This window comes from Rana temporaria, chromosome 3 (assembly GCF_905171775.1).
Source record: "Rana temporaria chromosome 3, aRanTem1.1, whole genome shotgun sequence".
NCBI lineage: Eukaryota > Metazoa > Chordata > Amphibia > Anura > Ranidae > Rana > Rana temporaria.
In genome coordinates, this window is record NC_053491.1 from 9,441,111 (window position 1) to 9,455,399 (window position 14,289).

Genomic DNA, 14,289 nt, shown 5'->3' on the forward strand with positions numbered 1-14,289 from the left:
GGCCATCTTAAGTGTGGGCATCATGAAGCCAGACTGTATGACTTCCTGGATTTCAGCCTTGCACATGCTCAGTGCTGCACAAGCAGTGTCAGATCAGGTTTCAGCACCTGTGCTGTCCAAGTCACATGATTCTTCGAGACTGGGGAGTGCACAGACTCCTGGAAAGTTCCCAGGAGTCTGTGCGGTGTAGGTTAGGAAGCTTAAAGCGGTAGTTCACCCTCCTTCACCCCATTATTCCATTACTTTCGGCATCGTAGCGCGAGCTACGGTATGCCGGTCTTAAATTTTTAATCCCCGTACTCACTGTGCTATTGTTGATTGAAGATTCTGACTCCCGCGGGGAATGGGCGTGCCTATGGAGAGGGAGGATGATTGACGGCCGGCTCTGGCACGTCACGCTCCCCGAAGACAGCCGGAGTAGGTCTCGGCTATTCACAGCGCCTGCGCACAGGCTATGCGCAGGCGCCGTGAAGAGCCAAGCCTATTTCGGCTATTTCCGGAGAAGCGTGACGTGCCAGGGCCGGCCGTCAATCACCTTCTCTCACCATAGGAACGCCCATTCCCCGGATTCTTCAATCAACGATAGCACGGTGAGTACGGGCATAAAAAATGTAAGACCGGCATACCGTAGCTCGCGCTACGATGCCGAATTTAATTGTCTAATAAAAAAAAACTTTTTTTTTTTTTTTAACAGGGCGAACCCCCGCTTTAAGCACCTAGGTGCAGGAAGTGGGAAGATTAACTATTCTGCCTAGCAACAACACTTTGAAGGCATCTAAAAAAAAAAAAAAATTCTTAAAGGACTAATGACATTTTTTTAGAACTACTGATGTAATGTTATATTTATGGGTGGAACTCCACTTTAAATTAAAATTTATTCTGTTTGAAATTCAAATGTTGGAAGATGGTTATATTCTATTCCATTCTATTGTTTTTCTACTATATTCTTTTATTTTCTATTATATTATATTATGTTATTTTCTAGTCTATTTAAATTCAAATGTATTAGAATTAGAATTTTGGAACATAGTTATATTCTTTATATTCCATTTCTATTTCTATTCTATTGTTTTTCTATTATATTCTTTTATTTTCTTTTCTATTATATTATGTCCTATTCTATTCTTTTTCTATTTGAAATTAGAATTTTCGAAGATGGTTATAATCTTTCTATTCCATTGTTTTTTCTATTCAATTCTTTTATTTTCTAGTCTATTATGTTCTATTCTTTTCTATTAGATTTAAATTCAATTTTTTTACTATTTGAAATTAGAATTTTGAAAGATGGTTATTTCCTTTCTATTCCATTCTGTTCTATTGTATTCTATGCTTTTATTTCATATTCTTTTCTATTCTATTCGAAATCCAAATTTCGAAAAACAGTTATGTTGTTATATTCTTTCTGTTCTATTCTATTATTTTCTATTCTATTTGAAACTTGAATTTCGGAAGATGGTTATATTCTTTTCTTTTTTTATTCTACTTCTTTATTTTCTATTCTAGTCTGTTCTTCTATTTTCTATTCTGATTTGTTCTGTTTTACTCTATTCTTTTTGTTTCTTTTGTAATTCGGAACAAAATGAACCGCACACGTCTACTAGTCTAAATGATGCCTTACGGACACGGGATGCGAGTTTCGGACACGGGATGCGAGTTTCGCACACGGGATGCGAGTTTCGCACACGGGATGCGAGTTTCGCACACGGGATGCGAGTTTCGGACACGGGATGCGAGTTACGGACACGGGATGCGAGTTACGGACACGGGATGCGAGTTACGGACACGGGGTGCGAGTTACGGACACGGGGGTGCGAGTTTCGGATGCGGGATGCGAGTTTCGGACACGGGATGCGAGTTTCGGACACGGGGATGCGAGTTACGGACACGGGGGTGCGAGTTTCGGACACGGGATGCGAGTTTCGGACACGGGGTGCGAGTTTCGGACACGGGATGCGAGTTTTGGACACGGGGATGCGAGTTTCGGACACGGGATGCGAGTTTCGGACACGGGATGCGAGTTTCGGACACGTGGATGCGAGTTTCGGTTACGGGATGCGAGTTTCGGACACGGGGATGCGAGTTTTGGACACGGGGATGCGAGTTTCGGACACGGGATGCGAGTTTCGGACACGGGATGCGAGTTTCGGACACAGGGATGCGAGTTTCGGAGACACGGGATGCGAGTTTCGGACACGGGATGCGAGTTTCGGACACGGGATGCGAGTTTCGGAGACACGGGATGCGAGTTTCGGACACGGGATGCGAGTTTCGGACACGGGATGCGAGTTTCGGACACGGGATGCGAGTTTCGGACAGGGGATGCGAGTTTCGGACACGGGGATGCGAGTTTCGGACAGGGGATGCGAGTTTCGGACAGGGGATGCGAGTTTCGGACACGGGATGCGAGTTTCGGACACGGGATGCGAGTTTCGGACACGGGATATGAGTTTCGGACACGGGATGCGAGTTTCGGACACGGGATGCGAGTTTCGGACACGGGATATGAGTTTCGGACACGGGATGCGAGTTTCGGACACGGGATGCGAGTTTTGGACACGGGGATGCAAGTTTTGGACACGGGATGCGGGTTTTGGACACGGATGCAAGTTTCGGACAGGGGATGCGAGTTTCGGACACGGGATGTGAGTTTCGGACACAGGGATGCGAGTTTCGGACACGGGATGCGAGTTTCGGACACGGGGATGCGAGTTACGGACACGGGATGCGAGTTTCGGACACGGGGATGCGAGTTTCGGACAGGGGATGCGAGTTTCGGACACGGGATGCGAGTTTCGGACACGGGATGCGAGTTACGGACACGGGATGCGAGTTTCGGACACGGGGATGCGAGTTTCGGAAAACGGGGATGCGAGTTTCGGACACGGGATATGAGTTTCGGACACGGGATGCGAGTTTCGGACACGGGATGCGAGTTTCGGACACGGGATGCGAGTTTCGGACAAGGGGATGCGAGTTTCGGACACGGGATGCGAGTTTCGGACACGGGATGCGAGTTTCGGACACGGGATATGAGTTTCGGACACTGGATGTGAGTTTCGGACACGGGATGCGAGTTTTGGACACGGGGATGCAAGTTTTGGACACGGGATGCGGGTTTTGGACACGGATGCAAGTTTCGGACACGGAATGCGAGTTTCGGACACGGGATGTGAGTTTCGGACACAGGGATGCGAGTTTCGGAAACGGGATGCGAGTTTCGGACACGGGGATGCGAGTTACGGACACGGGATGCGAGTTTCGGACACGGGGATGCGAGTTTCGGACAGGGGATGCGAGTTTCGGACACGGGATGCGAGTTTCGGACACGGGATGCGAGTTACGGACACGGGATGCGAGTTTCGGACACGGGGATGCGAGTTTCGGAAAACGGGGATGCGAGTTTCGGACACGGGATATGAGTTTCGGACACGGGATGCGAGTTTCGGACACGGGATGCGAGTTTCGGACACGGGATGCGAGTTTCGGACAAGGGGATGCGAGTTTCGGACACGGGATGCGAGTTTCGGACACGGGATGCGAGTTTCGGACACGGGATATGAGTTTCGGACACGGGATGCGAGTTTCGGACACGGGATGCGAGTTTTGGACACGGGGATGCAAGTTTTGGACACGGGATGCGGGTTTTGGACACGGATGCAAGTTTCGGACACGGAATGCGAGTTTCGGACACGGGATGTGAGTTTCGGACACAGGGATGCGAGTTTCGGACACGGGATGCGAGTTTCGGACACGGGGATGCGAGTTACGGACACGGGATGCGAGTTTCGGACACGGGGATGCGAGTTTCGGACAGGGGATGCGAGTTTCGGACACGGGATGCGAGTTTCGGACACGGGATGCGAGTTACGGACACGGGATGCGAGTTTCGGACACGGGGATGCGAGTTTCGGAAAACGGGGATGCGAGTTTCGGACACGGGATATGAGTTTCGGACACGGGATGCGAGTTTCGGACACGGGATGCGAGTTTCGGACACGGGATGCGAGTTTCGGACACGGGATGCGAGTTTCGGACAAGGGGATGCGAGTTTCGGACACGGGATGCGAGTTTCGGACACGGGATGCGAGTTTCGGACACGGGATGCGAGTTTCGGACACGGGATATGAGTTTCGGACACGGGATGCGAGTTTCGGACACGGGATGCGAGTTTTGGACACGGGGATGCAAGTTTTGGACACGGGATGCGGGTTTTGGACACGGATGCAAGTTTCGGACACGGGGATGCAAGTTTCGGACACGGGATCCGAGTTTCGGTTACGGGGATGCGAGTTTCGGACAGACACCGGATGTGAGTTACGGACACGGGGGTGCGAGTTTTGGATGCGGGATGCGAGTTTCGGACACGGGATGCGAGTTTCGGACACGGGGATGCGAGTTACGGACACGGGGGTGCGAGTTTCGGACACGGGATGCGAGTTTCGGACACGGGGTGCGAGTTTCGGACACGGGATGCGAGTTTTGGACACGGGGATGCGAGTTTCGGACACGGGATGCGAGTTTCGGACACGGGATGCGAGTTTCGGACACGTGGATGCGAGTTTCGGTTACGGGATGCGAGTTTCGGACACGGGGATGCGAGTTTTGGACACGGGGATGCGAGTTTCGGACACGGGATGCGAGTTTCGGACACGGGATGCGAGTTTCGGACACAGGGATGCGAGTTTCGGAGACACGGGATGCGAGTTTCGGACACGGGATGCGAGTTTCGGACACGGGATGCGAGTTTCGGAGACACGGGATGCGAGTTTCGGACACGGGATGCGAGTTTCGGACACGGGATGCGAGTTTCGGACACGGGATGCGAGTTTCGGACAGGGGATGCGAGTTTCGGACACGGGGATGCGAGTTTCGGACAGGGGATGCGAGTTTCGGACAGGGGATGCGAGTTTCGGACACGGGATGCGAGTTTCGGACACGGGATGCGAGTTTCGGACACGGGATATGAGTTTCGGACACGGGATGCGAGTTTCGGACACGGGATGCGAGTTTCGGACACGGGATATGAGTTTCGGACACGGGATGCGAGTTTCGGACACGGGATGCGAGTTTTGGACACGGGGATGCAAGTTTTGGACACGGGATGCGGGTTTTGGACACGGATGCAAGTTTCGGACACGGAATGCGAGTTTCGGACACGGGATGTGAGTTTCGGACACAGGGATGCGAGTTTCGGACACGGGATGCGAGTTTCGGACACGGGGATGCGAGTTACGGACACGGGATGCGAGTTTCGGACACGGGGATGCGAGTTTCGGACAGGGGATGCGAGTTTCGGACACGGGATGCGAGTTTCGGACACGGGATGCGAGTTACGGACACGGGATGCGAGTTTCGGACACGGGGATGCGAGTTTCGGAAAACAGGGATGCGAGTTTCGGACACGGGATATGAGTTTCGGACACGGGATGCGAGTTTCGGACACGGGATGCGAGTTTCGGACACGGGATGCGAGTTTCGGAAAAGGGGATGCGAGTTTCGGACACGGGATGCGAGTTTCGGACACGGGATGCGAGTTTCGGACACGGGATGCGAGTTTCGGACACGGGATGCGAGTTTCGGACACGGGATGCGAGTTTTGGACACGGGGATGCAAGTTTTGGACACGGGATGCGGGTTTTGGACACGGATGCAAGTTTCGGACACGGAATGCGAGTTTCGGACACGGGATGTGAGTTTCGGACACAGGGATGCGAGTTTCGGACACGGGATGCGAGTTTCGGACACGGGGATGCGAGTTTCGGACACGGGATGCGAGTTTCGGACACGGGGATGCGAGTTTCGGACAGGGGATGCGAGTTTCGGACACGGGATGCGAGTTTCGGACACGGGATGCGAGTTTCGGACACGGGATGCGAGTTTCGGACACGGGGATGCGAGTTTCGGAAAACGGGGATGCGAGTTTCGGACACGGGATATGAGTTTCGGACACGGGATGCGAGTTTCGGACACGGGATGCGAGTTTCGGACACGGGATGCGAGTTTCGGACAAGGGGATGCGAGTTTCGGACACGGGATGCGAGTTTCGGACACGGGATGCGAGTTTCGGACACGGGATATGAGTTTCGGACACGGGATGCGAGTTTCGGACACGGGATGCGAGTTTTGGACACGGGGATGCAAGTTTTGGACACGGGATGCGGGTTTTGGACACGGATGCAAGTTTCGGACACGGAATGCGAGTTTCGGACACGGGATGTGAGTTTCGGACACAGGGATGCGAGTTTCGGACACGGGATGCGAGTTTCGGACACGGGGATGCAAGTTACGGACACGGGATGCGAGTTTCGGACACGGGGATGCGAGTTTCGGACAGGGGATGCGAGTTTCAGACACGGGATGCGAGTTTCGGACACGGGATGCGAGTTACGGACACGGGATGCGAGTTTCGGACACGGGGATGCGAGTTTCAGACACGGGATGCGAGTTTCGGACACGGGATGCGAGTTACGGACACGGGATGCGAGTTTCGGACACGGGGATGCGAGTTTCGGAAAACGGGGATGCGAGTTTCGGACACGGGATATGAGTTTCGGACACGGGATGCGAGTTTCGGACACGGGATGCGAGTTTCGGACACGGGATGCGAGTTTCGGACACGGGATGCGAGTTTCGGACAAGGGGATGCGAGTTTTGGACACGGGATGCAAGTGTCGGTTACGGGATGCGAGTGTCGGTTACGGGATGCGAGTTTCGGACACGGGATGCGAGTTTCGGACACGGGATGCGAGTTTCGGACACGGGATGCGAGTTTCGGACAAGGGGATGCGAGTTTCGGACACGGGGATGCGAGTTTCGGACACGGGGATGCGAGTTACGGACACGGGATGCGAGTTTCGCACACGGGATGCGATTTTCGGACACGGGATGCGAGTTTCGGACACGGGATGCGAGTTTCGGAAACGGGATGCGAGTTTCGGACACAGGGATGCGAGTTTCGGACACGGGGATGCGAGTTTCGGACACGGGATTGCAAGTTTCGGACACGGGATTGCAAGTTTCGGACAGACACGGGATGCGAGTTACGGACACGGGATGCGAGTTTCGGACACGGGATGCGAGTTTCGGACACGGGATGCGAGTTACGGACACGGGATGTGAGTTTCGGACACGGGATGTGAGTTTCGGAGACACGGGATGTGAGTTTCGGACACGGGGATGCGAGTTTTGGACACGGGATGCAAGTGTCGGTTACGGGATGCGAGTGTCGGTTACGGGATGCGAGTTTCGGTTACGGGATGCGAGTTTCGGACACGGGATGCGAGTTTCGGACACGGGATTGCAAGTTTCGGACAGACACGGGATGTGAGTTTCGGACACGGGATGCGAGTTTCGGACACGGGGATGCGAGTTTCGGACACGGGGATGCGAGTTTCGGAGACACGGGATGTGAGTTTCGGAGACACGGGATGTGAGTTTCGGACACGGGGATGCGAGTTTTGGACACGGGATGCAAGTGTCGGTTACGGGATGCGAGTTTCGGTTACGGGATGCGAGTTTCGGACACGGGATGCGAGTTTCGGACACGGGATGCGAGTTTCGGACACGGGATGCGAATTTCGGACACGGGATGCGAATTTCGGACACGGGGATGCGAGTTTCGGACACGGGATGCGAGTTACGGACACGGGATGCGAGTTTCGCACACGGGATGCGAATTTCGGACACGGGATGCGAGTTTCGGACACGGGATGCGAGTTTCGGACACGGGATGTGAGTTTCGGACACGGGATGCGAGTTTCGGAGACACGGGATGTGAGTTTCGGACACGGGATGCGAGTTTCGGACACGGGGATGCGAGTTTCGGACACGGGATGTGAGTTTCGGACACGGGATGTGAGTTTCGGAGACACGGGATGCGAGTTTCGGACACGGGGATGCGAGTTTTGGACACGGGATGCAAGTGTCGGTTACGGGATGCGAGTTTCGGACACGGGATGCGAGTTTCGGACACGGGATGCGAGTTTCGGACACGGGATGCGAGTTTCGGACACGGGATGCGAGTTACGGACACGGGATGCGAGTTTCGGACACGGGATGCGAGTTACGGACACGGGATACGAGTTTCGGACACAGGATGCGAATTTCGGACACGGGGATGCGAGTTTCGGACACGGGATGCGAGTTTCGGACACGGGATGCGAGTTTCGGACACGGGGATGCGAGTTTCGGACACGGGATGCGAGTTTCGGACACGGGGATGCGAGTTACGGACACGGGATGCGAGTTTCGGACACGGGGATGCGAGTTACGGACACGGGATGCGAGTTTCGGACACGGGGATGCGAGTTACGGACACGGGAAGCGAGCCGGATTGGAATTTTAGGGGAAGCTGTCATTTTTTTTTTTTCGTCACAAAATCTCCTCCGGCGCCCCTTTTCACCTTCCCGTCACCCGGGGGAAATTTAAAGTACTTCTGGCGGCACGAACGTATTTCACGCCCGCGTCTCCTGAGCCCGCTGTGTGAGCGATCGGCGCCTGACAGCAACACTGCGATCCGTGATTAGGATATGCGAGAGGCGAGACGAGTCATTAATCACTGACAGGTTTTCAGCACAACGCACACCTCTGACTGCTCATCGGGGGAGGGGAAACGATCAGCGGGAAAGTAATAAGGAAACGCGCCGTTCTGCAATCGTCACAGGAGAGGAGCGTTCCGGTTCCTGGAGAGAGGAGACGATCGCCGGCAATCTCTGGATCCACCTTATAAGGGGTTTCCACTTGTGTAGCCAAATTAGGAGACTTTAGGGGCTTTAGGGGGGCCGGGCCGTGACCATTGGGAGTAAAAAAGGTCCCGACGTCAGTGGGAGTCAAGAATCGTTGGTGTCAATGGGAGGAATTGTGCCCCATCATCAGGGTCATTAGTCCCAATTGTTGGCGTCATTGGGAGGAATTGTGCTCCTTCGTTGGGTGTCGGTCCAAGAAGTTATGCCTCATCATTGGTGTCATTTTGCTCAATTGTTGGTGTCATTGGGAGGAATTGTGCCTCATCGTTGGCATCATTGGTCCCAATTGTTGGCGTCATTGGGGGGAATTGTGCTTCCTTGTTGGGTGTCAGTCTAAGGAGTTTTGCCCCATCATCAGTGTCATTTTGCCCAATTGTTGGCGTCTTTGGAAGGAATTGTGCTCCTTCATTGGGTGTCGGTCTAAGGAGTCATGCCCCATCATTGGTGTCATTTTGCTCAATTGTTGGTGTCACTGGGAGGAATTATGCTCCTCTGTTGGAGTCATGTGGGAGAAGTTGTACTCAATCGTTGGTGTCATTGGGAGGAATTGTGCTCCTTCGTTGGGTGTCGGTCCAAGAAGTAATGCCCCATCATTTGTGTCATTGTGCCCAATTGTTGGTGTCATTGGGAGGAATTTTTCCCAATTGTGGGCGTCATTGGGAGGAACTGGGCTCCTTTGTTGGGTGTCAATCTAAGGAGTTATGCCCCATCATTGGTGTCATTTTGTTCAATTGTTGGTGTCATTGGGAGGAATTGTGCCTCGTCGTTGGTATCATTGGTCCCAATTGTTGGAGTCATTGGGGGGAATTGTGCTTGTTTTGTTGAGTGTCAGTGTGAGGAATTGTGCCCCATCACTGGTGTCATTGGGCCCAAATGTTGGTGTCATTGGGAGGAATTGTGGTCCTTCGTTGGTGGGAGAAGTTGTGCCCCATTGTTGGTGTCAGTGGGGGAGAATTGTGCCCCATCGTTGGTGTCATTTTGCCCAATTGTTGGTATCAATGGGATGAATTGTGCCCCTTTACTGGTCTCAGTGGGGGGAGGGGGTATTATGCCCCATTGTTGGTATCAGTGGATGAAATAGTGCCCCAAAGGCCGGATAAAAGCAAGCGAAGGGTCTCATCTGGCCCCCAGGCTGCAGTTTAGATACCACCGGTCCAAGAAACCATTACCAGCCTGTGAAAGCCAATCCAGATAGACTAGACCCCAAATGCCTCAGTAAAGAGGACCTGTCACTGACCATGCTAGTGTTGTTAATGCCTTGTGATGGCAATAAAAGTGATACTTTTGTTTTTTAAAAGAGAAAGTATAAAAAATAAAATAATAAGAAAAATGTGTAATGTGTTTACTCGGCATATCATCGTCTTTTATATGTTACCAGGAAATTGGATTGTAATAAAATTAAAGTGTATTTTTTATATATATTTTTTTAATTGAGTTGAAAAATTGCTGAGCGAATACCGCGCGACATAAAACATTGCAACTCCCACTATTTTATTCCTCGGGGTCTCTGCCTAAAAAAAAAAAAAAAAAATGGCTGTCCTACCAATGTGCCTTGGCTGGCACTGCCGGCAGGTACCCCATACGGGACATTGCCCCCCCCCCTTTATTTTGTGTCCATTAGAAATCTCGCTATACCTTCCGGCTCCTCGTCGGCCTGGTCCAGCTCCAGCTGGGTCAGCAAACTGACAAACCACTCGAAAAACTTCTGGTCTCGGTTTATCCAGATAAAGTCCACCTGCAACGGAATAAAATGGAGGATCATCACTTTACCGCGTATACTCGAGTATAAGCCGAGTTTTTCAGCACATTTTTTCTTGTGCTGAAAATGCCCCCCTCGGCTTATACTCGAGTCACCTTTTTGCATCTGATTTCCCGGACTTTGGGGACCCGGTACCGGCCGGCCGTAGGTCCCCTGGACCTGAAACTTACCACACATGTAGCCCCAGTTCTCCTCTACAAGTGTGCAAAGGTTGTTGTCTGGGGGACTTAAGGCCGCGGAGCACCGATTTTTCAAAGCTGGGCACCCCTTCTATATACTCCCATGTTAAAGTCTAGTCATGGACACAGTGAGGCATGGGCACAGTGAGGCATGGGCGCAGTGAGGCATGGGCGCAGTGAGGCATGGACGCAGTGCGGCATGGGCGCAGTGTGGCATGGGCGCAGTGCGGCATGGGCGCAGTGCGGCATGGGCGCAGTGTGGCATGGGCGCAGTGCGGCATGGGCGCAGTGAGGCATGGGCGCAGTGAGGCATGGGCGCAGTGAGGCATGGGCGCAGTGAGGCATGGGCTCAGTGAAGCATGGGCAGTAGTGTATTTAAGTTATGTGCTGCCCTAGGTCTGACTAAACTTGTGCACCCCCTAATTTAAATAGAACACACCCCTTCCTGTTAAGGCCACACCCCTTTCTGTTTAAGACCCACCCTGAAATATTCGAGTTAAGACACTAGGGCCAGATTCAGGTACAAATAAAATCCCATTTACGTTACACCGCCGCAGGTTTACAGCGTAAGTGCCTGATTCACAAAGCACTTACCTGTAAACTTGCGGCGGTGTAACGTAAATTCGCTCGTCACAAGCCCGCCTAATTCAAATGGGGCGGGCACCATTTAAATTAGGCGCGTTCCCGCGCCGAACGTACTGCGCATGCTCCGTCCGTCAAATTACCCGACGTGCATTGCGCTAAATGACATCGCAAGGACGTCATTGGTTTCGACGTTAACGTAAATGGCGTCCAGCGCCATTCACAGACGACTTACGCAAACGACGTGAATTTTAAAATTTCGACGCGGGAACGACTGCCATACTTAACATTGGCTAGGCCACCTAGAGGGCAGCCTTAGTTTTACGCGGCGTATCTCGACGGAAACGACGTAAATTTAGAGCGACTGGTAAAGCGCACGTTCGTGAATCGCCGTAACTAGTCATTTGCATATTCTACGCCGACCGCTATGGAATCGCCACCTAGCGGCCGGCCTAGAATTGCATCCTAAGATCCGACGGTGTAAGTCAATTACACCTGTCGGATCTTAGGGCTATCTATGCGTAACCTGATTCTATGGGCCAGATTCACAAAGAGATACGACGGTGTATCTACAGATATCTACAGATACACCATCGTATCTCTGACTTACACTGGTCCTATCTATGCGCCTGATTCATAGAATCAGTTACGCATAGATAGGGCGAAGATCTGACAGTGTTACACTGTGTTACACTGTCGGATCTTATTTTCGATTTAAAAATGGCGCCGGGGGCGTTCCCGCTGATTTACCTTGAATAATATGTAAATCAGCGAGATACGCAAATTCACGAACGTACGCGGACCCGACGCAGTCTTCTTACGACGTTTCCGTAGCGGCTTTCCCGTCGTATACTTACCCCTTTATGTTAAGTCTAGCCGGCGTTCCCGCGTCGAATTTGAATTTTTTAACGTCGTTTGCGTACGCCGATTCACAAACACGCACGTCGCAAGTCACGCTCACGTCGAAACCACTGACGTCCTAGTGACGTCAGTGGGAGCAATGCACGCCGGGAAATTCCCCGGACGGCGCATGCGCATTTAAATCGGCGCGGGAACGCGCCTGATTTAAATAGTACACTCCCCCTGGCCACGGAATTTGAATTCCGCCGGGGGATTTAGGATCCGCCGCCGCAAGTTTGGAGGTAAGTTGTTTGTGAATTAGCCACTTGCCTCTCAAACTTGCGGGAGCGGATCTTAAATCAGGTAGATCGAGCGGATCTATAGATCCGCTGATCTACGTGAATCTGGCCCTTAGAATCAGCCGCATAGTTAGGACAGGCGGATCACAGAGATACGCCGTCGTATCTCTTTTGTGAATCTGGCCCTAGTTCTTAGGACCTGGGGAGGCGGGGGCAATGGATTCCCTTAATTTGCATAGATTTCCTCTCACTTCCTGTTTGGCTATGGGGCAGGAAGTGAAGGGAAATCTCTGCAATGGGACAGGGATGGTAAAAAAAAAAGTCAGAGGCTATAACCCTCCCTTACTCTATCCAAAATGAAAAAACAAAATTGTGTTGCCTATAGTTCTACTTTAAGCACAAATTTCTGATAATTTTTATGGAGAGGACTAAGAAGATATAACCATGCCAATGGTGCAGCAGAAAACATATAGCCCAGTGAGGAAGGTTTGTGGTCCAGGATGATAGGACAGTCAAAATTAGAAGCAGCACAAGCCGGCGGGGACTCTTTCCGTGCTGCCCCCCCTGCAAAGTGCTGCCCTAGGCCTGGGCCTTGTTGGACAAAACGAAAAACTGCTGAGCTCTGATGAAGAGGCCCTTGACGCCTCGAAACGCGTCAGCCGGCAGCGACACACCTCTACATCCCCCCCCGTTTTTGGAGTGCGGTTCGAGGGGTATCCACCACAACGTTGCTGATAAGCTTACCATTTCAGTTCTTTTGTGAGTAGTTTTCTACTATTATTTTATTTTATTAAACCTGTCAACGGTAACACACTAGGCTGGTGCGCCTTTCTTTCTTTGCTCTTGTCGTTTTCTACCTGGGCCTTTTTGGCCTAGGCCAGGATACAGCGTTGGGCATGGGCGCAGTGAGGCATGGGCACAGTGAGGCATGGGCACAGTGAGGCATGGACATGGGCACAGTGAGGCATGCAGATGGACACCCTAGGCTTATACTCGAGTCAATACGTTTTCCTATTTTTTATTTTACAATTATACAGCGATCAGCGCTATAAAAATGCACTGATTACTGTAAAAATGTCACTGGCAGTGAAGGGGTTAACCAGTAGGTGGCGCTGAAGGGGTTAAGTCAGTACTAGGGAGGGATTCTTACTGTTAGGGGGCTTGGCTACGAGTGACACGTCACTGATGACCGTTCCCGATCACGGGGGGAACAGCCACAGTGACATGTCACTAGGCAGGTCGGCTCTGTTTTACAGCGGCAGGTCGGCTCTGCTGGGCGAGATCACGTAGATCTACGTCATCTCACCCAGCAGCCAATAGGGGCACACGCGTGCCGCCGGAGGCTCGCACACGCGCCCCCGCTCCTGACTCCCGCGCGCGTGCCCGGCGGTCGCGATCACCGCCGGGCACCCGCGATCGCTTGCTACAGGGGAGAAATGCCTGATGTATTTATTAGCACTGATCGCTATAAAAATGCCAATGGTCCCAAAAATGTGTCAAAAGTGTCCGCCATATTGGGTGATGTTCGTATGGAAGAAGGGAATCTTTGACGGGGATATTATTCTAATACCGTCAACAATGGTCCCAAAAATGTGTCAAAAGTGTCCGAAGTGTCCGCCATATTGTCGCAGTACCGATAAAAATCGCTGATCGCCGCCATTACTAGTAAAAAAAAAAAATGTGAATAAAAATGCCATAAAACTACCCCCTATTTTGTAAACGCTATAACTTTTGCGCAAACCAATCAATAAACGCTTATTGCGATTTTTGTTTACGAAAAATATGTAGAAGAATACGTATCGGCCTAAACTGAGGAAAAAAAATGTTTTTTATATATTTTTGGGGGATATTTATTATAGCAAAAAGTAAAAAATATTGGGCCAGAT

General features: G+C 51.9%; 1 protein-coding gene across 1 annotated transcript in view; it reads right to left on the reverse strand.

Annotated features, from left to right (window-relative positions):
• Positions 1 to 14,289, reverse strand: part of NOX5 (NADPH oxidase 5) — a 74,477-nt gene that overhangs the window by 1,909 nt on the left and 58,279 nt on the right. The window contains exon 15 of the mRNA XM_040342230.1: positions 10,380 to 10,479. Within this exon, the coding sequence (XP_040198164.1) occupies positions 10,380 to 10,479 (100 nt within the window). The remainder of the gene's footprint in view (positions 1 to 10,379; positions 10,480 to 14,289) is intronic.